This window comes from Solanum tuberosum, unplaced genomic scaffold, assembly GCF_000226075.1.
Source record: "Solanum tuberosum cultivar DM 1-3 516 R44 unplaced genomic scaffold, SolTub_3.0 scf00099, whole genome shotgun sequence".
NCBI lineage: Eukaryota > Viridiplantae > Streptophyta > Magnoliopsida > Solanales > Solanaceae > Solanum > Solanum tuberosum.
In genome coordinates this window covers 803959-828853 of record NW_006239023.1, presented here as the reverse complement: position 1 = coordinate 828853, position 24895 = coordinate 803959, and the positions used below count along the sequence as shown (strand labels likewise).

The 24895-nt window shown below is 35.4% G+C and overlaps 4 protein-coding genes across 4 annotated transcripts; 1 reads left to right on the top strand and 3 right to left on the bottom strand.

Moving 5' to 3' along the window:
* Positions 1–829: 829 nt before the first annotated feature.
* LOC102591449 (derlin-2.2) lies at positions 830–6016 on the top strand. The gene is made up of 6 exons (XM_006348039.2): positions 830–1129; positions 2222–2321; positions 2976–3190; positions 3287–3370; positions 4439–4492; positions 5493–6016. The coding sequence occupies exons 1-6, from the start codon at positions 1031–1033 to the stop codon at positions 5676–5678; spliced, it is 738 nt and encodes a 245-aa protein (XP_006348101.1). The 5' UTR covers positions 830–1030; the 3' UTR covers positions 5679–6016.
* A 538-nt stretch (positions 6017–6554) lies between these two features.
* Positions 6555–14215, bottom strand: LOC102591119 (tobamovirus multiplication protein 1). Its single transcript, XM_006348038.2, has 11 exons — positions 13958–14215; positions 12993–13083; positions 12853–12905; positions 11880–11972; positions 11733–11804; positions 10783–10855; positions 10629–10674; positions 10440–10503; positions 7609–7662; positions 7100–7177; positions 6555–7022 (listed from the first exon to the last, which is right to left on the bottom strand). The coding sequence occupies exons 1-11, from the start codon at positions 14105–14107 to the stop codon at positions 6930–6932; spliced, it is 867 nt and encodes a 288-aa protein (XP_006348100.1). The 5' UTR covers positions 14108–14215; the 3' UTR covers positions 6555–6929.
* Positions 14216–17079: 2864 nt separating this feature from the next.
* On the bottom strand, positions 17080–18110 carry LOC102599053 (uncharacterized). The gene has a single exon (XM_006348141.2). The coding sequence runs from the start codon at positions 17971–17973 to the stop codon at positions 17578–17580; it is 396 nt and encodes a 131-aa protein (XP_006348203.2). The 5' UTR covers positions 17974–18110; the 3' UTR covers positions 17080–17577.
* An 881-nt stretch (positions 18111–18991) lies between these two features.
* On the bottom strand, positions 18992–21619 carry LOC102590414 (pentatricopeptide repeat-containing protein At1g77170). Its single transcript, XM_006348036.2, has 2 exons — positions 20052–21619; positions 18992–19837 (listed from the first exon to the last, which is right to left on the bottom strand). The coding sequence occupies exon 1, from the start codon at positions 21541–21543 to the stop codon at positions 20173–20175; it is 1371 nt and encodes a 456-aa protein (XP_006348098.1). The 5' UTR covers positions 21544–21619; the 3' UTR covers positions 18992–19837; positions 20052–20172.
* Between the last annotated feature and the right edge of the window lie 3276 nt (positions 21620–24895).

Here is a 24895-nt window from a genome sequence, read left to right as displayed (position 1 = left end):
GTTCCCCTTTCAATAACTTTATTAGTTATTCCAACGTTCTCCCTTCCGATAACTTCACAAGTTACTTAAACATTTCCCTTCTAATAACTTTCCTAGATCCTGCAACTGTTACACTTCTGATAACTTTAACAGTTACTTTAATGTTCCCCGTTCCACAACTTTATCAATTACTCCAACACTCTCATTCCAATAACTTTACGAATTACTCCAACGCTCTCCTCCCATTAACTTTATCAAGTACTCCAATGCTTTCCTCCCAATAACTTTATCAGTTGCTCCAACGTTCTCCCTTTCGATAACTTCACAAGTTACTTAAACATTCCCTTCTGATAACTTTACTAGATACTGCAACTGTTCCATTTCTGATAACTTTAATGGTTACTTCAACATTTCCCTTCCAATAACTTTATCAATTACTCCAACACTCTCATACCAATAACTTTATCAATTACTCCAATTCTCTCCCCCCAATAACTTTATCAGTGTCTCGGACGCTCTCCTTCCGACTAGAAATAAAATAATTTCAAGAATAGATAAGAGGTACTCCACAATATTCCTAATATAAACAATACACTAGCAATACTAATACTAAAGTAGATTGAAACTCAAAAATCATCGAATTTCCTCTTTTAAAGGTAACTCAAAAACAACAAAATCCAACAACTGACGCGCCTCTGACATCAATACTATTCTCGCAAACAATCTCATTGGCCTCTGCTCGTCACCGGATCATCTAATTGGTCCGTGACTAATACGCGCTTATAACCTCATAGGCAATAGCCCCCCTCAAAGAAACAAGATTAGAATCGTATAAAAGAATTTATTGTTCCCTTTACCATTCATCTTTGATTTCCTCTAGCTAAATAAAATCCGATCACATACATATATATACTTATTATATGCATGTGAGTGTGTATATATATTAGAAATCCTCGAATTGATCAATTTTCAGATAACCTAGAGGCTTTATCAGTCGGGTTGTTAGGGATTTCTGGGAAGTTTTGTTTTGGGGAAAGTTTGATTTGGCTGAATGGCACAAGCTGTGGAAGAATGGTACAAGCAGATGCCGATAATCACCCGTTCCTATCTCACTGCTGCAATCGTCACCACAATCGGTTGTTCTCTGGAGGTATGGATATGATTCATCTTAAGGAAAAGCAGTAGACTTTCAAGATTGATTTTTTAAAATGTTTTCGTATGAATTTGAGGATTTCTATATCTGGGTAGGTTTTTTTTTTTTTGAGATATCAATGATAAAAATTGAGGGTTGTTTGTATGTTGATTGTTTTTTTAGTGGGGGTTGTAATTTGGGATGTTGAGATCATACCTTGATTAATGGATACAGGGGTTTCATATAGCTAACCCTAATTAATTTGGGATCGGGGTATAGTTGATTGATTGTTGTAATTTGGGATGTTGAAATGGACCTGAATTGAGAAGAATGGATTTACATGTCGTATAGCTGGCCCTAACTAGTTTAGGATTGAAACTTGCACAGGATGACTGTTAACCGTATCTATGTATCTACGTTTAACACTTGCAGGTGCCACGGCACCTGATGGTTTTGATTGGAACTATGTTTATATACGTGTATATCCATATTTATGTATAAGGATTAGTATAAATATAAATCGTGGCACCCAGAGCAACAACGGAGCTCATGGTACCAGTGGTCAAAGCTCAGCTTTTCCTCCCTAGGGACGCAAGTTCGAATCAGGCTGAGTTTATATTATAAAACTATTTTAGCATGCCGGAATCATTGTTAAAAAAGTTGTAGATTATGGTTATCTAGATTAGAACGTTTGACCTCTTATAACTAAAATCTTAACTACACCAAGTAGACTAGAGTGTATCTTGTACAAAATAACGCTGATGAATAATAATTATTTGTTTCCTCTATGAATATTGCCACCACTTTCGCAAAATATTTCATACGTTACGCGACAAAGTAGCGTGGCACCCGAAGCTTCCAAATCTTATTTTACTCTTTTCCTTAACCTTTTATAGTAGCTCTACCCCGTACCCTACTTTTCTTGTAGGTTTATCATTCAAATTGTTGATGTGTGATCGACAAAGAAAATTGCAGTCTATCCAAATGTAATATTCATTAAAACAATACGATACAATGCAACACAACATGATAACATTATGAAACAATATGTAACAATCATCCACATATAGTGTTGGTTGACTGATTGATTGTATTTTGTGTGTGTTGCAGATTATATCTCCTTATAAGTTGTACCTGAACCCCAAGTTAGTGGTGAAGCAATACCAGGTGTGGCGCCTGGTTACAAATTTTCTCTACTTTCGGAAGATGGGTAATTTCTCTTCTCCCAGCAGTTAGCTTCTTTTTCTGAAAAGATTTTTTCCTCCTTTTAGTTTAGAGAGGATGAGCGTCTTAATGAGGCATAACTTTAATTGAACAGCCATGAATCTTTTAAGGCTTTAATGGCGAGGCTCTTTTGTTCAATAACTATCGTGGCTAAATACAGGATTCAGCCAGTACTTTGTAGTCTGACTGATTGTTTTGTAGCACTTCTGTTCAATACACTCTTCTCTCATTATGGTTAATGCTATAGCAACTCTTGCCAATGGCCATTGGAATTGTAATATGTTTGTAGAAGTTAATTTCCTGATATTCACTTCTTTCTGATCTTGGAAAAAGATATTTCACCCACAGTGAGACGAAGTTGGGTACAAAAAAAGATGAGAGAAGTGGAAGACACAAGTCACAGAAATGAATTTTGTAGTTCTTAACAGTATGGTAGATTAAATCCAAAATGGAAACTAAGCTCATTCTGCTAATCAGCCCTACAAGTTTTCCTTTTAATCATGTATTTTTATTTGTGAGTGCATCTGAGATTCTGAGATGAAGGCAGAGTTGCTTGTTTGGAGGAATACATCGACATGATAAGACACTTTCTCTTTCTTTTTCTACGTTATTCTGATATCTTTTTTTTTAATGTTTTCAGACTTGGACTTTCTGTTTCACATGTTTTTCCTAGCTCGGTACTGCAAGCTTCTAGAAGAGAACTCCTTCAGGGGAAGGACGGCAGATTTCTTCTACATGCTCTTGTTTGGTGCCACTGTTTTAACAGGAATTGTTCTTGTCGGGGGGATGATACCGTATGTCTCAGAGTCATTTGCAAAGATCATATTCCTGAGCAATTCATTGACTTTTATGATGGTTAGCTCCTCTGCAGTATAACTCCATTTTTTACTCGGCTTTTGTTTTCTGTCTTAGCCTTTCTTTTTTCATCATTCTGCTTCCTTCTATATGTAGGTTTATGTATGGAGCAAGCAAAATCCGTATATCCACATGAGCTTTTTGGGTCTGTTTACTTTCACCGCAGCTTACCTCCCATGGGTTAGTGTTTATTACTTAATCCATCATACTTTGCTTCACAAATCATTAGCTTTTAACTTTAAGAGCTGCCTCACCTGTGGTTTGTCCCCTTGCATCTTTGTGTTTCTTCTGCTAGATATGACATTATCAATTTGCCACTTCTTTAATGCAATCCGTCATTTATGAACAATCCTTACAAGTTGTGGCTTTTTACTCATCTAAGTACCTAATCTCTAACTTTTGATACATAGGGGGGATGAGTTTAAATATTTGGAATTAGCCTTTAAAGGTATTATTATCAAGTTGACAAATCAGCGATCATAGACTCTGTTTAAAGAAGACTTCATTGGTTCTTCTTCCAAAAAAAAAAAGACTTCATAGGTTATGCTATATGTGAGCTATCAAACCTGAAGGGCTACAGCAGATCCATTACTCAAATATTTTTCCTGTTCATTCCTATTCAATGGGCTGGAGATTTGGGGTGGGTAGAGCATCACCTGGGTCCAGGAAAGCTTTTCCTGTGCGCCAGATTTCTTATTCATTTTGTTTTGGATTTATGCAATCTTAGGTGGTGTTTTGCATTCAAGATGATGAACCTTGCAGTATGTTGATTTTGAAAATCACTCCCTTCTTTATTATGTGAACAAGGGGTTATTTGCAGAGCCATGCTTTTATGTAGTCTTTTATGTTTCCAGTTTTTAGGATCTATTTGGCTAGAAACCCTTTCTGTAACATAGTTATGGAGTTCTTCACCAACATAGTCTTGGCAAGAAAGACGCAGTGAGAAATCCAAAAACTTATTTGCCCCTTACATATAGCTCAGCCAATAGTGTGTATCCAAGCACCCGGATATTTGGCAGTGATGTTCTATTTTGGGAGAACTACTAAAAGAACATTGAATATAAATAGAAACACATTCTTGAATTAGAATAGAATTAGGAATCCAGGAAATTAATATTTACATGGGTCACAATCTTTTTCATATTTTGTTTCTTGAAGTGGAAAACTACTTGTAGTTTTGCTTCAATGAAGTTTGTTGTTTATGTTTGTGGTGGATAACCTCATCACACTTCTTTCTCCTTGTCGCAGGTTCTTTTGGGGTTCTCTGTGCTTGTTGGCGCCAGTGCTTGGGGGGATCTACTGGTACGCTTCTGGTGACTCATGTGCTTTTATTAGGTTTTACTTGTTTCATGCCTACTATATGAGACTCTTAAGAGTTTTAGTTAAATGGTTTTTGCTCCTGCTTGAGCCTTCCTGTTGGATATCTTGCCTGAATCTTTGATAAAAGTTCTGGTAGCCAGGATTTTCTTACTTATTTTCATTTAGTGAGAGAGATTTCACTTCTTTTCTTCTTTCCCCAACTACAAAGATGTGTCGATGCCTTCACCAACCAGCCAAATTTATGTTTTCTAATGAGGATTTTGTCCAAGGTGATAAACCCCGAAAACTGGATGCCGATCTGTAGTATAGTGGTAAAAAAGTTCTTGTTTGTAAAAGAAGATATGGATTCTTGCACATCTATCTTTCACTAGTTTCCTTTTGTTGTCACAATGTATTGTTAAGCTTTTCTGTGTAGACCTTTCTACCTGCACTGGTGCCTGTTGTTTTTATGCCAGCACTCAGTTACCTTGCATTTTAAAATTCCTTTTGTGGGGTTTGAATATTCCAATTTCCTTTCATTGAACTTTATGTGTGCATTTGATACGAAGGAAAATGTTTTTCATGCAGAATTTTTTCTTGTAAAATGTTTTCCTAAAAAATAAGATAAGTGGATTTTTACTTATTTTCTGGTGTTTGATGAGTAAGCAGAAAATAGTTTATATAATCTAGACAAACACTCTAGGGGTGGGTTAGAAGGTAGAAGTGTGGGGGATGAGGGTGGAAGTAGTGTGTGTTGGAGGGTGGGGATGAAACGATTGTGGAATGCCACTTATGGAACTTGTGACTTATATTAGGGAAGTCATTTTCCTCATTTTTAAGGAAACTTATATTTTCTAGAGAGAATACTTTTCAAAAACTTTGACAACCAAATATGAGAATTGTAAAATATTTTCAGGAAAATGTTTTCCTCCTACCAAACACACCACACCCTATACCATGCAATGTTGGTGCTATATACTGAAAGTGAACTTTCATGTTTCAGGGAATGATTGCAGGCCATGCTTATTATTTCCTAGAAGGCGTCTATCCGCGAATGACTGGTCGTAGACCCCTGAAAACACCAGCAGTTATCAAAGCATTGTTTGCTGACGAGCCAGTAGTGGTGGCTCGACCTGCTAATGTTCGCTTCGCTGCTCCTCCTGTTGATGAAGTTCCACCAAATCAATGAGATAATTTTATAAGTAAACCAGTGGCTCTGTCTTCAGTTCCTGTAAATTGACCTTAGATATTTGGTTGGAGGGAATCAGGGTTGGTCTTGTTGATGATGATTGTCCTAGTTACTATCCGTCTTCATTCCTTGTCAAATTGTTGGTGTATTTCTTACACTGGGCAACTTGGGTTTGAAGATGCTTTCTGTAATTTAGATCTGGAACTGGAGAAGTGCTGTGCTGGCTGGTAGAGAAAATTCGCCTATATGAAGTGTTTTTTCTCTGTTATAAGTCTTTAGAATTCAATTGTTTGGTGTTGTTTTTCCTTCCCTTAGAAGCCAATTGCTGATTTTTGGTATTAGAGGTGTGCATTATTGAGACTCAAAGAAAAACTGGTTGAACTGAAATTTTTAACTCCAGTTTTGGAGTATGTCATGCATCAACTTGGGGGAAAACCAGATTTTAAAGGACAAAGAAAACCTACCTCGTCTATGTAGGTCGTATACATGCAGTCCAGTACATATATGTGTGTGCATTGGCGTTTAATGAGGATTGTTGTGTAACCTCAATTATATAAAAAAAAATTAAGCTGTTAAAGCACAATGCAGGCAGCAACAAGGGTTTCCGAGAACTAGAAAATGAAAAATGTTTTCTATAATCAGTTCGCCATATTTTGTTACGAATCAATTTTGCCATATTAGAAAACCAAAGTTGTGTTATTGTTGCCGTTAATTGGAAATAACTCTGTGCCCCCAGTGCTTCGAGTGAGTAGTACAAGCAGCATCGTGTGATATGTCGATTAGCGAGTAAACCTGTTATCCACCCAGATTTTGAACCATCTGTAACTGAATCTTTAAAATTACTGGGTTCTAAAAAGTAAAATTACTAGAACAAACTGACCAAACAAAGGACATCAGTCATTGCAGTAAAGGAGATCCAGAACATCATAGTTACAATATGGCCAGTACAATGGCGAAAACTGAGATTACCCTCTGCATCATTACATCATGACTAGGATATTTTTCACAAACGTGGGGAAAAATTATTCGTCTCATGCTTCACGCTACAACCACAGAAACAATATAATGTAAGAAAAACAGCTTAACCTCTGTTTAACAACTGCGAAAAAAGTGTTGAATCTTTGGCCTTTCCACAGAATTATTGCAACTGAATATCTTTTTTGCAGTTTCACTTTTCCTGAAGAACTCCAGTTAGCTTCTGCAACAGCAACCATGGGAACGTGTATGACTGACGATAAAATTCTGCTGCAGCTAACTGATTGGGTGGTATTGTGCAGACACTCTTTTTGGAGGCAATTTTCGCAGGATGTAGAGCACAAGAGCTGAAGGAAGAATTTCTACTAGCTGCCACAGAGAAGAATGTGATCACTCAGACAAAGTAGTAAACGTAAGGAATATGGAATAACGAAAATGATACATACCAGGTAGTATATCAGATTCAAAACAGGATGGTCCAAGACGTCAAGAGATGCGTCAGAATCAAAAGCAGATAACACAACCTGCAGCGAACCAGATTAGACATAGCAAAGAAGCTCATGTGCATGAGAGTTGGAGATTTGAGACCGGTTTAGCTTTACTTTAAACCTGATATACTTTCTCTTTTTTTTATCATGTTCCTATTCTCTAGTCTACCTTTTTCTATTATTTGTTCCCAGGAGTAGTTATGGTTTGACTGAAGCCTGAAGGAAGGCATGAGTTGCAACCCTTTATATCATAAAGATAGCCTCAATGTTTTCACCTCTGACAAGCTAAAGCACCAATTGCGTAAAACCTCATTTCCCTGCTTGGACCTCCCCGTAGACAAGCTAAGAGTGTCTCATTTAGTTAACCAGTTTGCAAAACTTAATAATGTAGCTAGGACACTATTACACTTTGGATAATAAAAGGTTGACCATCATGGGGAGAAGGAAACAAGTACATAAAGCCTTACCACAAAGCATCTAATGAGGAAACAGGTGAAACATATGGCAGTCACAGATCCAACCTGTGATCACATACATACATCAGATCAGATGAACCAATTTAGAGTAAGAGATGTTAAGAATTATAAGCCACGATCTATCATGCATGCATGTGCTTAGAAACATTCATTAAAACTTCAGATAACACAAACATATTCTCAGCATCATCATTTAATGGTTGGTGATGCAGAAGACGTTGTTAGAACAATCAGATAGACCAATAAAACGTTTTCTTGAGTTGGCCACTAATGATCAATTAAGAAAAAAAAGAACTCCTTAGGTTCACAAATAATGATAAAAAAAATTCTTTCTTCAGAAACATCATATGTTAATATTGTGTTTCCATCTAGTCAGACTAATCTAAGATATTTTTATTTCCTGTTTATTCATCAACAAAGAAGAAAAGGAAATCAGCCAAGCGTAGTTTGTTTTCAGTTAATGCTTATGAAGAGTCTAGCAAGTATTCTGAGGTGTAAAATGGAGTACTTCCCATCAAGTTTATTTGGGTCTGTGACTAGGAGCTAAAAACAAGGAGTCAAGGGTATGATGAGGGGCATGCACAATTCTCAATTATTCTACCAGGCAACGATACCCTCCCATCAATATAGGTATCGAGATGAGAAACAACCATCCAGCATCTTTTGCCTTTATTGACATATGGCGAGAAGTTATTGAAAGATGTGAAAGGAAATCAACCCATTGAAAGAAGTGATCTCTCTCATATGGGTAAAGGATGAACTTACAAATATGTATTGCAGGGATCACTATCTATCTAATATCACTAGTATCAATTCCTTCTAAAGTTGAAAAACAAACGAATAAGTTGAGAAGTAACTTTTTATGGGGATTTAATTGTGAGATGAAGAAGGTGCATTTGATTAGATGGTCAACTATGAGCAAGCAACTGGGGACTGGTTGTGAAGAGCTTTAGACTATTTATTAAGTGTCTTTTAAGTTCAAATGGCCATGGAGATGGAGATGGAGATGGAGACTGAATACCAACAAAGAGAAGATGTGGAAGGGGTGATCAAAGATTAATATGGAATTGATGGACAATGATGCAGTAAAGCAGTCACATCTTATGGAGTTGTATTAGGAAGATGAATCGGAAATCCATGGGGAGAGTTTGCAGAGGTGGAAAGGTCAAAATGGATAATAGCAGAAGAACAAACTATGGCAAGACAAACGACTGGAAACCAGCACTCTGAAACAACTCTTCCCAAGTTAATATAATCTTTCATCAACAAAGAGTATTTGACGTACATTGGAGAACCCTTCAAAGAAGAATACTGGAATCTCCAATGTAGAATAAATCATCAATTTTTTTCTTAAAATAATCATCAACACTAGGTACAGTCTGTGTGTGCTAGTTGTTAAATTAGGGGGAGTGATGGAAATGGATCATTGGATGATGGGAACTTCTCAGCTAAAGCATGATACAGTTAGTTGTTAAGGAAGAATGTGGTAATATTGGCTTAGTAGTCATGGAAGATGACTTGGAGGACCAGAGCAACTCCCAAAGTGGCTGTTTTTGGGTATTAGCCTTAAATGAAGCATGTGTAACATATGATAGCCAGCACAGAGGAAGATTTCACTACTCCAGCAGATACTACTACTGCAAAGAGGGCTTTAAATCATTTAGACACTTACTCCTACGTTGTAAATTCATCTGGATAACTTGGTGTATATTTCTAAACCGGTTTGGGATTGTTTGGATGATGCCTGGTAGAGGCAGTACAAAGTTGGCAGTGCAGGGAATCAAGAAGAAACAGAGGACCTTATTAATAAATATACAGAGGACTTACAGAATCCCTCTATGTTATTTCAGATGGTTTGAATAGAAGGGAACTGCAGCTGCTTTCAGGATAAAGCATCATCCTTATCTTTTGTAATATTGAAATGCTTACAGAACATGAATTTTTGAAGCAGGAATGCTGCTACTGAGTTTGACCTTATAGTGGAGTTCATTCACTCCTTACATTGTTAAAGGAATAAATTCCTAGCTACTATCGTGCACTCTTACACCTTGTTGGTGCTGCAGATGGTTTAATAAAATCTTAATCATAAAAAAAGAGGAATCTAGAGAGGGGAGACATCAAAAGTTGGTACCCTAATGTTGTATGTTATAATTTGTTCCATTCCTGCTCATCTAGTTAGGCAATCTTTATTACTTGACATCTTCTGTCTATGTATATCCAAACAACTTTGAACAGTCCCATCAGATTGCAGATACAGAAATTAATAATTTGCTGGAGTTGAGCTTATGGTCAAAGTCAAACACATTATGTGACACAAACTAAATAGAAAAAGATAGTATGCACCAGCCTTTGACAGTTTAGTGGATTCATGACCAAAAGGTTACCCCTTCACGCACTGAATAAAAATGTCTGAATAAGAATGTCACAACAAGGTTCCATCTATTCTTGTTAATTATCATTTTAGAATTTAATTATACAATCTCAGGGATAGCCTTACTCTAGCTCTCCACTTAAATGTTACCTGGACTAAATATAGCAGTCATTCACCGCAAGTTAAGATTATAATATAGCAGAACAATTAGCAGGACATCTTAGGACAAGGAAATTAATCAAACTTCATGTTTAAAAAGTTTCTCCCTCTCGGTGCTGTAGGGAGAACTCAAGTTTGTGAGGAATAAATCTTATGCCTTACATGCAAACGTATTCTATGCCAAACTACAGCACTAACCTCTGTATGTATAAAGTAAGAAGATAAAAGTGTAAATACCTTTACCAGTTCTAAAAGAAAAAAAAAGAAGAAGACAGATGTGTAGTACACAAACCTCATGAAGCTTCTTTCTCCTCCCTTTAGATTCAATAGGAAAGCGCCGCAGCATGCGAAATAACCTGATGATTGTAAAAACAAATTCCACAAGAAAAGCAATGAAATTTAATCATGTCTAAGGTCATCTAAGAATGATCAATAATGCTTTAGAAGATAAATGCACAGAGAAAATAGCACTTAAATTCACCTTCCACCATATAGCAGAAAGCCCAAGGCTGCAATAACTGATACAACTGCACCAAATAAACATGCAAGGTTAAAGAAAGCAATAAACTTTGAAAGCAGATCTAACCTTCCGTAAAATAGGGCAAAAGGAGAAAATTAATATAAAAGAGATTCACCTGCCATAAATATCTTCCCAATGAATTCCACTGTGCTATTGTCATTGACCCAGAGGTAAACCCAGATACAGGCCTGACAAAAACCATTTTTCAGTTGTATTTAGTTTATTACCTGAGATAAGACCTGGAAGACTCAAGAAGCTTCTTAGCTTTTGAGACAAGTGGGTCGATCGGGAATGTTCACCAAGAAATCAAGAATAATGGACATCTTTATTTATTTAGAAGTGATCTATCCTTTAGGAAAGGGGAAAAGCTAGGGTTCTCATGGGCTGGGGATTAGGAGAATCTAGCCCTATTTCAAGGCTAAATTTGCATATGGTTCTGTAAAAATTTATTGCAAGATCTTGGAAAGATATTCCAACTGTTCTCGAAAAAATAATTAAAGGTATAACTAGAACCAATCTATGAATATTTGATAATGAAAGTAGGAGGAGGGCTCTGAATTGAACTTTTCTCCAAGCATGTTACCCCAGGTAAACCAGGCATAACATTTTGAGAAAGAAGAATATCTCAGAATTCAACATATTAAGAAGCACACATATGACCGCATATCGATGAGCAGAGGTGGCTCCAGGATTCGAACTTTATGTGTCTCAGAAATTCTACCACAACCCAATTGATTTAGTGGGTTCAAAATCTATTATTTTTACTTGTTTACAGAATTTTTAACATATATACAGGGTTTGAGCTAAAGTTGGGTTCGGGGAACCCTTCTTCAGTTGAACCCATAACTTCTACACTAATCCACCCCTGTCACCACCAAAATACAAGGGGTTATCAACTAGAACCCAAAATTAGATGGGTTTGACTGGCGTGAAAGAATCTTAAAAGAAATCACACATTACTACAGACAAAATAATAATAAGTAATGATACTTGATCGATTATATTTCCCTATGAACAACAATGATGTCCAATAGCGTATGAGCAGGGGACACGTTTGTAGCAAACCTGAATGAAGTATATTGCACCATTTGTTGCAATATAAGAAATCCTGAGCTTATCTGTTGGTAAACTCCTAGCCTGCCATTACATAAATGCAAGGGTTAGAATCAATAGATTTACAGTTTGCCTGCAAGATGCTATAACTTCACTTGCCTGGTGATATATCTCAGCCCAAAATAGAACAAGGAGTGTGAATGTTGAAAAGAAAAGGAGCCCTGGTAGGTCCAATATTGCCAGAGTCAGCACCTGGTTATCGTGGAGCAAATCTAACATCAGTAAACAATTAGGCAGTAGCTTAAGAGGCAGTTGTGGCATGTTATTTATTTCTATTTCTCACGTCATCAGCCTAAAAGTGACGGTCCAGCAGTAGCCCACCCAAATTAAGGAAAGAGATCACAGAAGCCGTAATAGGGAAGTGCTTTCAGTAGATTCGTTATTGCTAACAGAAAATTCATCTCAATAAAATGATAGTCAAAGCTAAAGGTTTGACAAGGTAACAGTACGGTGTTGCTGGCTGCAGAGGAACTAAGCACTTGAACAATGCCATCGACCCATCACAGTCAAACCAAAAGTTTAGAGCAAGTAAAAGATGGGTAACTAGGTGATAAGCTTCAAACTGGAATCTGAAAGACAGAATGTATATACTAATGAGCTTTCAATCCAATTAGCTCACACATTAACAAACAAGGATTGCTGAACTGCTATTGGATTATATTAGCAGTAAGCGAGCAGGATGACCTTGCGAATAAATAAATTAAAAGGTAAGGAATCTGAAATGTCAAATTAAGCTCAAAGTTAAGAACGTCAAAGATATAAGAAAGCCTACAGCTCCAATTAGCAAAAGTAACATCATGCACTTCCACTTGAAAATGGTCCCATCAGGTGATAACTTTTCTAGGTACAGTTCTAACCTAATTTTGATTTCTGATAGTTCCTACATAAGTTGACGCACTATAAAGAAAAGAATAATAATTAGAGAAAAAGTTAAACGGTTGATAAGAACAAGGCAATACATTCAGGTTTGCAATACTTTGCATACATTGTCGCGTTCTATTGAAAGCAAACTGAACATAATTAAGAAGAAATATTGACAATTGAAAAGTTACTTTTCAGGAAAGCACATTACCTTATAATGGAACAGAAAAACCTGTTTGTGAAATCCAAAGACAATTGCACGAACTGAAAAACAAAAGATTTGCATTTAAAACAAAATTCCAGATTAAAAAAAAAGAGCTGGACGGTTTGTTTAGTCTGAGTCCGATTTACCTCCATTTACAACAAAGTTCATCAGATGGAACACCTTTTGTGTTGTCCAACCATACTCGGGTACCCTCAAATCGATCCTTATTAATTGAATCTGCACATAATTAACTCATAGACTCAACCAAAAGTCCTGCCAACTAAGCAAGCACCACGAGGAAAACAGTTCTCTACACATGCAGTGTTAGGTAAATACTGTATCTGAAACACATATATTAATCGAAGTATGAAAAAACACCCTTCCATGAAACTCATCTACTTATTGGAAAAGGTCATAAGCCCCAAAAGCACACACAAAAGGAGTACTCCCAAATACTGACATCAAAACCTTAGATAAGAGATCAAAGCTTTAAAGATATAGATAAATTAACAACAAGCATCTACATGATAATTGATTATGAAATAATTTGGAATTCTGACATAGCGAACATCCAAAGTCTTGCAGAATCCTCAGGAAAGAAAGGAGAGTACAAATAAAGAAGTATTGAATTTGAACCTAAGTAAAACTATTCTGTAGCTTTTAACTAACAGTCTAACCGAACCTACCAGAAGTATGATTAACCAGTCAGTCCACTGCTCCAAACTTTTATTAGTGACATAGAAAAGCACAAAATATCCCGTAATTTGCCTTAATGAAAACCCCTAAATTACACTTGGTAATCAAACATTCTTGAATGATATGCAAACTTCATTATTTCATTCCTACAGTTGACCAACCAAGATTTTCCATTTCTAACAGAAGTTACGAAAAAAACCCAACTAACAGCAAGTATTTGACTTTATAACATGAACTAGACACTGCAATTCTATCAACTGCATCTCAACATCAAATTAGTTGGAGTCTAAAATATAAATCATCTACATCAATTCCGCCATTTCAGCTCCCAAACTCTACTTTGATCGTGAAATTCACAAAAAGGAAGAAAAAACCAATCTTTACATATCTACAGAGCAGAAAAAGAGAAACTTACTAGGGCAACGGCTGAAACAAGAGCATAAGAAGCACACAGGGAGTAGAAAATCCCATCTTGCCACTGAACGGATTCGTTGACGTGGTCCCACCAGTTAGTCGCCGGACCGGCGATGTCAATCGGCGACGACCCAAGTGGCAACCTAGTCATTTCAGTTCTCTCCTCCGCTTATCTTGTTGTATTGAAAGAAGTCAAAAAACTGATGCTATAAAAGAAAGAACAAGTAAGGAACGTGCTTAAGGTGCCATACACATGAAAACAATGCCATCAAATCATAAATGGAAATCTTTCTTAGTTTTATTTACTCTTACCTTCCTAATACAAAAAATTAAGATAACTAACTATACAAGTTCATTTGGAGTTATTGGCCATTTCGTTTCATATTTTAACTATATTATAAAATCTTATGTGTCTTGTGAAAAATATTACATACACTTTTATATTTGATGTTTTTATTTTATTCTTAATGATTCTTCTATATATATTCACGTTGAAAGTTAGAAGTCTGTAGTATATTAGTGTGTGTGAATTTTCAGTATCTATTTACTTTAGAGGTACTGAGGTAGAATAATCAATAGATTCAATTTGAATTTATCTACAATTTGATTGCTAAGGAAAAATATCATAGTCCCTTGCACGAGCTAGAATAGCAGGATTCCATTTTTGAAACCTTACCTTAAATTTATCAAGACTCAAAAATTATCTCATTAGTTGTAATGAAATATGGAGACGGATTTCATTCTATTAAATTCACTATTCATTATGATATGATACATACAAACAGTGAACAGCTGATTTTACCATAGAAAAAATAATTTTAATAAAGGCTGATAATGCAAAAAGTCACTAAACTATATTTCGTAACAAAAAAAATATATTCAATTTTACCTAAGAATTAAAACAAGACTCCGAACAATTTTGGTAACAAAAAAGTCTTTTACTTTGGGCAAAATATAAAAAAATTAGTTTCACCACTTTCATAATAATCAATTAAAAGTTGTGATTTATTTTTTTATAAAATAATAGTTTAGTAATTTGAATATAAATAAAATAAAACTTAAAGGATCATGTACGAATTTAACACGGATATTCTATGGTTGTAAGGCGGCATGGCCCAAAAGCCAAACACAAATTCCAAGTCGACAATTACATGCCGCCGTATACCCAATTTTCATCGCCAAACTTGAGTTGTTATTTTATTGAAAAAAATGGACTATGAATTATATATCAGTGTCTGGACTTTGACAAAATCATGGACTATGGATTAAGGAGAGTAAAATCATATTGTTGACTTTATTCATGAAAAATAAATAGAACTCCTATTTGATTGACCATAAGTATATTTGAAGGAGCAGGACTCGTGGAAAGAATGCACCAAATCCTAGATGTATTTGAAGTTTTGTTTGACCAGGGTATACTTTTAATTTTCGAGAATGTTACTCCAATTTGGATTCAAAGGAAGTACGAGATAGAGAGAGACCAACTTAGGATCGTTAAAGTTAGTGTTAGAAGTCACCTGATGCTTGCAAAGACGTAATTATATAATCTTTCATCAAAAAATTATGTTGTGTGCGAATAATAAAAATAATATTTTTATATTTCTAGCTTCGTCACCGATTCCACATCTAAGTAGAACACCTCCTACATCTCATGGTTCTTGCCTCTTAGGCCCTAAAAGGCTGACAAGACCTTAGATTCCCAGTTTGTTAATAGTTGACTTTAATTGTTAAAAGAGCACGGAATAGGTGTTTCAATTGTTCTGTTCTTACGTACAGCAAAATTAACCAAATAGTTTGGGCCTTGCAAGCTGAATTTATTAGACTGATTTGTTGGGGTGGGCCGGGCCCTTGCAATAGTGCAGCGCATGGACGACGCTTGAGAGCGCAGGTAGCAAGCTACCTTGATGAACTCTCCCCCTTAAAAAATTGAGTTAATATCATGTGGACCAATGACCCACATATCAGATATTAAACTGATAAGAACAGATACTACACTTGATCTTAGCCAAAAGGCCGAGAAAGGTATGCCTTGAATGGAGGCCCGTTTGGCATTTTATTGCGTACAGATTTCTTGTTGCTTAGTCTGTGTGGCGATGTGGGACTTCTGGACAAACGCATCACATTTGCGAGAACTATGTATTACACGAGAAATTTGCAGCAAAGGACCAAGAAAATCAAATGTACTCTTTTTACATGTAACTTATTGTGTGTGTTTTTCTCCCTAGCAACCTGTTCAAAATTATGGAATTTTCAATACATTCCTCAAAGTGTTTGTCAATACAGTGTTTATTATCATCGAAGGTTGTGGTGAGATGGATAAAATCTCTTCACCTTTAACTAAACATTTGGGGTTTGAGCCCTGAATATGAAAAAAAGTTCTGCTTGGGAGCGCGCTCCCACTTTAACTAGCCTTATCCGGATTAATCAAGCTTCAATGCTTTTAAAAAATACATGGTGATTCCTTGTTTTTTATAGTGAAAATTGGTACAAAAACGTTGAATGGACTTGATGAAACTATATCTTGTTCTTGATCCTTTTTTTTTTTTTTTTTGAATTGATCCCAACAAATGTGCTACTAATTCTTTTTATAAATTAGCAGGGTCAGCAAGCAGAAGACAACTGCTGAATATGTACTTAGATATGAGAAGGTGAAGTAAGAATTAAGCATCATCATTTGCCAGAATTCCTTAGTTAACATAGCTTGAGCTAATATAACAAAAGTTCAAATGATATATAATAAATAATGTAAAATAGTCAATGTAGTTTAACGCGTGACTAGACATTCCTCTTTTTCCCGTTCATATACTACACCTAAGATGTTCTAAGAGCTAGTGACTTCAGAATGAGTATAGTGTTAAATATATCCATGTTTCTTACAGTTACTTTTGAGTAAGATATATACATGGTTCAAGTGGATTCAGTAGAAACAGACCTAAGGTTGTTGCAGACTATGGGTTCTGTAATTTTTGAGTTAATGATATGAACAAACATGTGGCCTCAAAGTTTCTGTTTTTCCACAATTGCATATGCTAGTATATATGCATAAACATTAGAAAGGATGAATAAATAACATGAACAATTAGCATGACATGGAAGATGAAATCTGTAAGAACTACAAGAAAATTCTCTTTGCTGTAGGCGAAAACATTAAACATGAACATGTTCACCTCATGTACAAACTGACTCAAGTCTCAACTATATTCAAGTTCCACTATTTGATAAAGTGGAAAACTGCAAATTTCTTTCAATGACGATAACGTAGAGTTTTTCGGTCTTTTAATCTGCACAAAACATGTTTTATGTTTCATATCTTGCTCACTTTTGACAGGAAATCAAAATACTTGGGCCTAGTAATGCAGACAAAGTCCTCCTAAGTCCCTATTAACAACACAGTCCAATGATGCAACTTAAATCATATTCTATACGTACTCGTCATCTATGGTTTATACATGTAAATTTCCAGGCCTAACTGGCAAGGTATTACCTGCTCTTGCTTACAAGAAGTCCAGATGATTGACAATTCTCTCAAATTCCAAGCAATTGAAGGCAATCAGAAAGCACAAGATATTTGGCTAAAGAATAAGAACAGAATTCAGTCTTGACACAAAAAATTGAAAGCTCCTATGAGAGCATTATTTCTTCCTCAAATCTCTTAGAATCAACCTTGAGATTTCTATAACTGAACCCTGGAATTTCATTCATCTTACAACTCTCAGAAACTTCAACCATAGAACACATTGCAGGTAATGCACCACCAGTACCTCTTCTCTTCTTCTTTTTCCATTTCATCGTCAAGAACCCGAAACTAGGCCAATTAGAATTACCACCACATGAATCTATTTCCACTGAACTCTTATGAGATTTATTATTAGAACTCCCTTTACAACAATCCACCTCAACTTTTCTGAAATACTCAATCTCTTTCTTCAAAAGTGATCCTATAGTTCCCCTTGTGCCTACTTCAACCGGCACACTTGTACTCATTTTATCAGAGAACCTACTAGCTCTGTATAACATTCTTTTTTTCGCGGAAAAAAAAAAGAGAGGAAGAAATTCAGAGGTTGTTGGAAGGCTTGTTTGTGAAGAATGAATTGGTTGGTATTTTTAACTTTGCATTAAGGAAGCAACTTGTCTATAGTGCTAATGCCTAATGATAGTGTTTAATAGACATACGCTTTTTCTTTTTTTTTGTTGAAAGTGGACAGCGTGAGGCTCTGCATAATTGTAGCAGTGGATGGATGGGAGATGTAATCATCAACAAAACTTGCAACCAAAGCATATGCCTAAATATAAATTACTAGTACTATTTATTTTACCTTTTTCTGTCTCTCTGACTTATTGGTTCATACACAAGTTAGTCATCATGATCAACCTCAAGAAAGAAAAAATATTTTTTTTGTTATTAAATTATTGCTAAAAATGAACTTAATCATGTCTATGACAGCAGAGGATACCTCTGTGGTCCTTAGCAATCAATGTCTAGGCCTTTTTTTTAACCCTTGCTTTGCAAATAATCATAGGATAATTTGGAAAGGATTATCATGTTTACGCCGCCCCATTAATTTAAAATAACCTTTGTAGTTATCCATGGTTATTTGAATGATGTACTTATACAACCTAATCATGCACTTAAAAATAAAAATGGCGTAAGCACTAATCCTAGTTTGTTTAAAGCGACGTTTACCTAAGATTGCAATGTTTACTAAGTTAAAGAAACCATTACCAAGTAAGTATTCTTATTAAAAACACATTGCTAAATTGCTTCTTATGTCTCTATTTTAAAAAAAATAAAGGTGATGTATGTTTACTACCTCTCGTTGGACAAATGGGAAGAGATCGCCAAGAATTTTATATCTATTGATATTTGAACTCTTATCTTTCACCCACTTCATTGATCGATCAGCCACTCTATTTTCATATATATATAATAAAATAAAGTCACTAGATGAGTTCAACGTTAACCCAACTAGTTTTTGTGTAACAAGCACTAACATCTCATGTATTCTTGTTAACACATTGCAAGTTGCACAGAGAGCACTTGAGAACACCAGATTGTGATAGCATGTTTTAAATTGTGTCAACATCCAGCAGTGTCCAAGTAGAACAACAAAGAAATGTACCTGTTTTTCACAAAAGAGTAACCTTTAAGAAAAATGATCAAACATCCTTCAAAAGACAGAACATAAACAATCAGTTAAAAATCTCAAAATTATTACTCATTTCTACTACTTCTCTCTCTTTCTCTCTCCATGTTTTCTTCCTTCTGCAATCCTTTTCCATTGCATATACAAGTACAGTTCTTCTTTACAACGTATGGAATCACAAGACCATGCAAATGCTTTGATAAGCAACAGCATGCAGTCAGCATAAGCATTCACAAACTCGCGCTTCCCTTGGGACTATCATGATCAGATATAACCAACTAACTACGGTATGCTGGGAAGATGGCATGAATATCTTAGGCGCTGGTGTGAGGCACAAGCATGTTGTAATGCATCATCTATTCTTGAACCACCCTGATAAAGAGATTCATAATACTGACATATGAACTGGGATAACTCCCCCTGATCATCATATTTATCTCAAAAGAACTCTGAGTGTCCTTCACTTTTCTCTGGTTCACAATCTTCCCAAGCACTTGCTGGACTCTAGAAGGTTCCGAGTCGTCATCCTCTGCTTCTTCTTCACCAATTTCAAACTTCCCATTATTGAAAGAATTAAAATCACCTGACCCCTGACATGTAAACAACCGTGCTTCATCGGGCTCAATGGAAGGACATGTAACAGCTTTAGCTCCTGAATCTAGAAAAACCTTGACTACAAATTGGGTAGGGCCACAGAAACCAGTGAAGATTATAATTCTCCCCCTCCATGCTACAATCTGGAAGGTTAAACAAATACTGGAGGAGTTAGTGCTGCCTCCTTTCTAAATCATTATATTTTCTGGGATAAATGTGTGTGCATAGAGCAATAGGTCACAAGCACATCTCTTGGAGAGATGGCTCGAAATGAATCAACATTCTCACCTAAAAATAAATAAAATAATAATTAAGTGGATCAAAATTGAGGGTCAACGGGTACGTTAAAATACGTACGTTGCTCCTATATGAACCACTTTTGTGAGGTGCAGCATATGACAACCATCTTGTGCACTCACTTCTATTAGAGAGAGCAATGTGTCTGATCATTTATCCTTCGCAGGTCCACCTTCAGCTCTCAATATGAACTTGTTGACAAACTATAAGCAGGAATCTTGGCAAGTTTTCGCTCCTTCATGATTGCTCTAATCCTCCTTACCTCTTCCCACATGTCATTACTGGCATATATGTTGGACAATACCACATACACTCCATCGTTCCACGGTTCCAACTGTTGCAGGTGCTTAGCCACCCATTCTCCCATTTTCACATGCCCATGCTTCTCACAAGCCCCCATTAGGCACCCCCAGATCACAACATTCGGTTTCATCGACATCCCTTCAATCGTCCCCCTTGCCTCCTCGAACAACCCAGCCCTGCCAAGTAAATCCACCATGCACCCGTAATGCTGCAACATGGGTGCAATACCATATTCATTCTTCATCATGTTGAAATAATACTTTCCTTCTTTCACCATCCCACCATGTACACAAGCGCTCAACACCCCAATAAATGTCACATGGTTAGGCCTAACACCTGCCTCTCTCATGCAATGGAAGCATTCAACCGCATCTCTAACATACCCATGCATTGCATATCCAACAATCATAGAAGTCCACGAGGATACATTTCTTTCCTTCATCCTTGAAAACACCCTATAAGCAAGATCCATCTTCCCACATTTACCGTACATATCAATAAGAGAATTCATCATCAAAAGATCAGACCTTTCCATTTCTTTCGCTTGAAAGACACATTTATGCAATTGAGAAGCCAAATCCAAGTCTCCAAGACTACCACAAGCAGATGTCACACTCACCATAGTCACATCATCTGGCTGCAACCCACTCTCTCTCAACTCCAAGAACATTTCTATGGCTTCTTTAGCACGCCCACCTTGTGACAACCCCGCTATAATAGCATTCCAAGACCCCAACTTTCTTTCACTATTTTGTTCAAACACCTTCCGTGCATTCTCAAATTCACCAGCTTTAGCGTACAAGCTAATAAACCCACTCTCACAATACATATTAGTTTCTAATCCGAGCTTTATTGCAACCCCATGGAGCTGCCTTGCCACAACATAATTCAGAACCTGACAAATCGCCTTTAAAACAATGGGTAACGTGAAAGTATCTGGGCGAACACCAGTTCTTGACATAGTGATGTATACATGTAGAGCGTTGCTAGGGGAGTTAAGCCTAGTATATGATCTAATAATGTTGTTCCAGTGGAATTGTACAGGGTACAACTCCAAGAAGTGATTTCGGATTATCTGGGAGTAAATTTGGTCAAGATGGTGTAGATTGTTGCAATTTGATATTCGGGTCGCTATTATCTTGTCATTGCTGTCGAGAATATTAGTAGCAGTGGCTAAACTATGACTCAGATGAAATGAGTTCACTCTGTTTCTACCAAATCGGAGCAACAGATAATGAAATGGACTCATCAATAATATATTTGGTGTTGATTTCTTACCGGCTGTTGCTTTAGTCCCAAAAGACCTTATATTTATCCTTGGCTATTTGATTGATGTACTTATACAACTTATACTTCCGTTTGATCATAGCTTTTGAAGTTCAAACTTGAAAAATTGAGTTTTTAAAGTAGTTTTTAAGAGACATCCCAGAAATTAGTAAAATAACGGTGTTGACACCCAATTTTGACTTTTCTTTCTTTCGATATATTATTTTCGAGCTTTTAATTTAATAACGTATAAGATAATCCTTTTTCACAACTATTTTTACTATTATGACTATTCATCTACTAAAATTATACGTTTTATCATCGAAATGATTATTATCACTTTTTACACATATTTTCCTTAAATAATCTATTGTCGTCATTTTGTTTCAAGTTTTGTATTTTATAAAATTAATTATAAATTCATATTCTTGTATCCATATTTTTATATTAGCATAAAATCGTAATATTGATATTTTTATTTCATAAATTATTAGTTGTCATCCCATAATATATATTGTATTAGTTATTAAATTAGAAACCCAAAATAATGTAAAAGAAGAAGAGAAAACGATCCCAGAAAAATTCAGCTAAAGCCCAAAGTCTACAGCCAAATTCATCCCTAAACCTATCTCAACTTCCCAAAATGCCCTTTATGTTTTAAATCAGTAAGGGTTTCATGACCCTTCAACAACTACATCTGCACCACACCTTTCTTCCCTCCATTTTCGGAAAAGCAACAAGTTTTGTCAACTATGCACAGAGGTTGCGTACTCCATTTTCATGCTACTATCTGGTCAATCACGTGAAGGGAGAGTTCACCTAAAACGTTCAAAATTCAAACGGCTCTTTTGACTTGATTTTAAAGAAATCCCGCCCAAATCAAGAACCCTAATTCCATCCTATAAGTATTAGGAGAAAGTGTCTGTTTTAAAAAAGGTTTTTCAGCCGCACCATCTCTTATAGCTCACTTATCTTATCTATCTAAAAAAAAAAAATCAATTCTCTCGTATCACGTATTTACATCTCTTCCTCTTTGTTTTGATTTGGAGTTGCAACAACCTTTTATTTATACCATTCGTGGACATCCGAGGTACCGAGTAGTCGAGGCCGACGTCCTAGTTCACTGCCCCGAAGAAGGTCAGTATACATCTTTCTTCGTTTTCTATTGTAGTATGTAATTTGTTTTGAGTATTTTCGTCATCCCTCTGTTCTAATGTTTAGTCTCTGTTTCTTCCATTTTTTTTTTTATATATATGTTAGGAATCATTTAAAGCTAACATGCTATGGATACATTTCTTATAAAAACTTTATTGATTTGTTTATTCACTGAACATGTTATTACTCCCGCATTAGTTTTATTTTTATTTATTTTTTTTTTATTTTTTTTTACTTTAGAGTTTGTTGGAATCTGCTTTATTCGTTTTTTTTTTAGTTTTAAATATATGTGTACAGTTTTATAATTTATGAAAGCTAGAGTACACGAAAATGCTAAAGCTATTTATTTTTTTTATATCCCTATTGAAGTCATGGCTGCTGTATTTTAGTACTTCACTCAAAAATGGATTATTCCCAATAAATGGATGTTATGTGGTACATAGTGATTCTATTCTCTTTAATTGAAACAATGATATTAAAGAGGCATAAAAGATATATTTTTCTGCTTATAGATAAAAATAGGAATACTACTGTAGGATGTTTTATAAGTAAGTGATTTCAAGATTAATTCGGCCTCAAATATTATACTTGGTGGCATACTTGTGTTTGGAGACTACATGAGATATTTGGTTATTATCCTAGCATGCCCCCTGAATCTATTAGTTAAAGGAATTCTCTTTTCTTTCCATCAACATATAGTCATTAAATAATGTTAGTTAAGTGTCATAATTTATTTCAATTTGTTTTGTGCTTATTGTTAAGGTGTTGATATTGGGTTTGAATAATTAAATGTATATTTGCCTCACCTAATAGTTATTTTCCTTTCTAATTCTTATGTTTTCTCCATTTTCGCATGTACACTTTGGAGCAAAATTGAGTCTTGATTCAAGATTCTAGTAAATTTCAAGTCTTATAGACTTGACGTTATCCTCATACCCGCACATGAAGTCTTCACTACATTTTTACTATTCCGAATAGCAAGCAAAACAAGCGAGCCTCGTTTGGAGTCACTCATGGCTATTTATATTTTAGCATTAACTTGTTTATTTATTTTTCTTTATATTTTATACTTGCTTATGTGATTAGAATATGTTTTATTTTTGAATTCTCAAATAGGTAACATAACATAGATGTTTGGATTTGGGTATCTTTAGCTAGAGACAAACATTTAGTAGTCGCTTTATCTTTTATAAACTTTATTCGGCAAATCTTTTTTTTTTAAAACACTTCCTTTTGCATCACTTTAAACTCATTAATTTATTAAGTCTTGTTCAAACTTGGCAATGTCTTTCAACGAAGAAAATTTTGTTTTAAACTCTTATTTTTTCTATAAAAAAAAGTCTTTTTTCTAAAGGAAGAACTTTGTCAAACAATGAGCTAATGTCTTTTTTTTATTTTTTAGCCATGAATTTGTTTAAATTGATCTAAAGAAGTTACTCTTTTTCATTCTAATACAATTGCAAAAAGCTTTTTAAAAATAAAAAAATGTTTTTTTCGAACTTGATTACCCAATTACTTAATCTTTAGTACTCATATCTTTCTTTTAAAATTAATTAACCTAAGTTTGGTCGGTAATCGTATTTTTTAACGAATCTTAAAGGATGCCTTACCCCTTTCCTTTAGGATAATTAGAACTCTTACCTAGAATCTTAAGTTTAGTAGACCATTTAATTGAAGTCATTTTAGTATTACTTAGTTAATGATTTAGGTATCCTAATTTACCTTAAAAATAATTAGGTGGTGACTTCTTAAGTTAATTAATTTGGAAATCACCAATATGTTGTACACGTTTTGACCTTGAGTTAAAATGGGGTATAACAGCTTGGCGACTTCACTGGGGAGTTTAGGCTCTAAACCATAACAGACTTAGGTTAATAAATAAATTTTTAACATGTGTTGGTTTTGTTTTTGTTGTTTGTTTTATTTTAAATGCCTAAATGATTTACTTATCATGCTTATGTGATATTAACTGACTATTTGTTACTGTTTTATATAAATTGTTTATTTGTTATTGTTTTATATAAAATGTCATTCCGTGCATAATTCCTCCAATTCTGGAAATCTCACACTATCACACGTACACGCGAGGTGTGTTTTGCGCACCCGCAAATTTCTTTCAAAATCCAAAAGTTAGGAGAGTTGGCATATGCGCGGGGTGTCCGGATCTTTTTCCGTGTGAC

Coding starts and splice junctions, on each gene's coding strand:
- LOC102591449 (XM_006348039.2), top strand. CDS start 1,031: ATGGCACAAGCTGTGGAAGAATGGTACAAGCAGATGCCGATAATCACC. Junction 3,371..4,438: donor CCGCAGCTTACCTCCCATGG/GTTAGTGTTTAT, acceptor TCCTTGTCGCAG/GTTCTTTTGGGGTTCTCTGT. Junction 4,493..5,492: donor GTGCTTGGGGGGATCTACTG/GTACGCTTCTGG, acceptor TTCATGTTTCAG/GGAATGATTGCAGGCCATGC.
- LOC102591119 (XM_006348038.2), bottom strand. CDS start 14,107: ATGACTAGGTTGCCACTTGGGTCGTCGCCGATTGACATCGCCGGTCCG. Junction 12,906..12,992: donor GAACTTTGTTGTAAATGGAG/GTAAATCGGACT, acceptor TTTGTTTTTCAG/TTCGTGCAATTGTCTTTGGA. Junction 10,856..11,732: donor GTGCAATATACTTCATTCAG/GTTTGCTACAAA, acceptor GGTTTTTGTCAG/GCCTGTATCTGGGTTTACCT.
- LOC102599053 (XM_006348141.2), bottom strand. CDS start 17,973: ATGTTATACAGAGCTAGTAGGTTCTCTGATAAAATGAGTACAAGTGTG.
- LOC102590414 (XM_006348036.2), bottom strand. CDS start 21,543: ATGAGTCCATTTCATTATCTGTTGCTCCGATTTGGTAGAAACAGAGTG.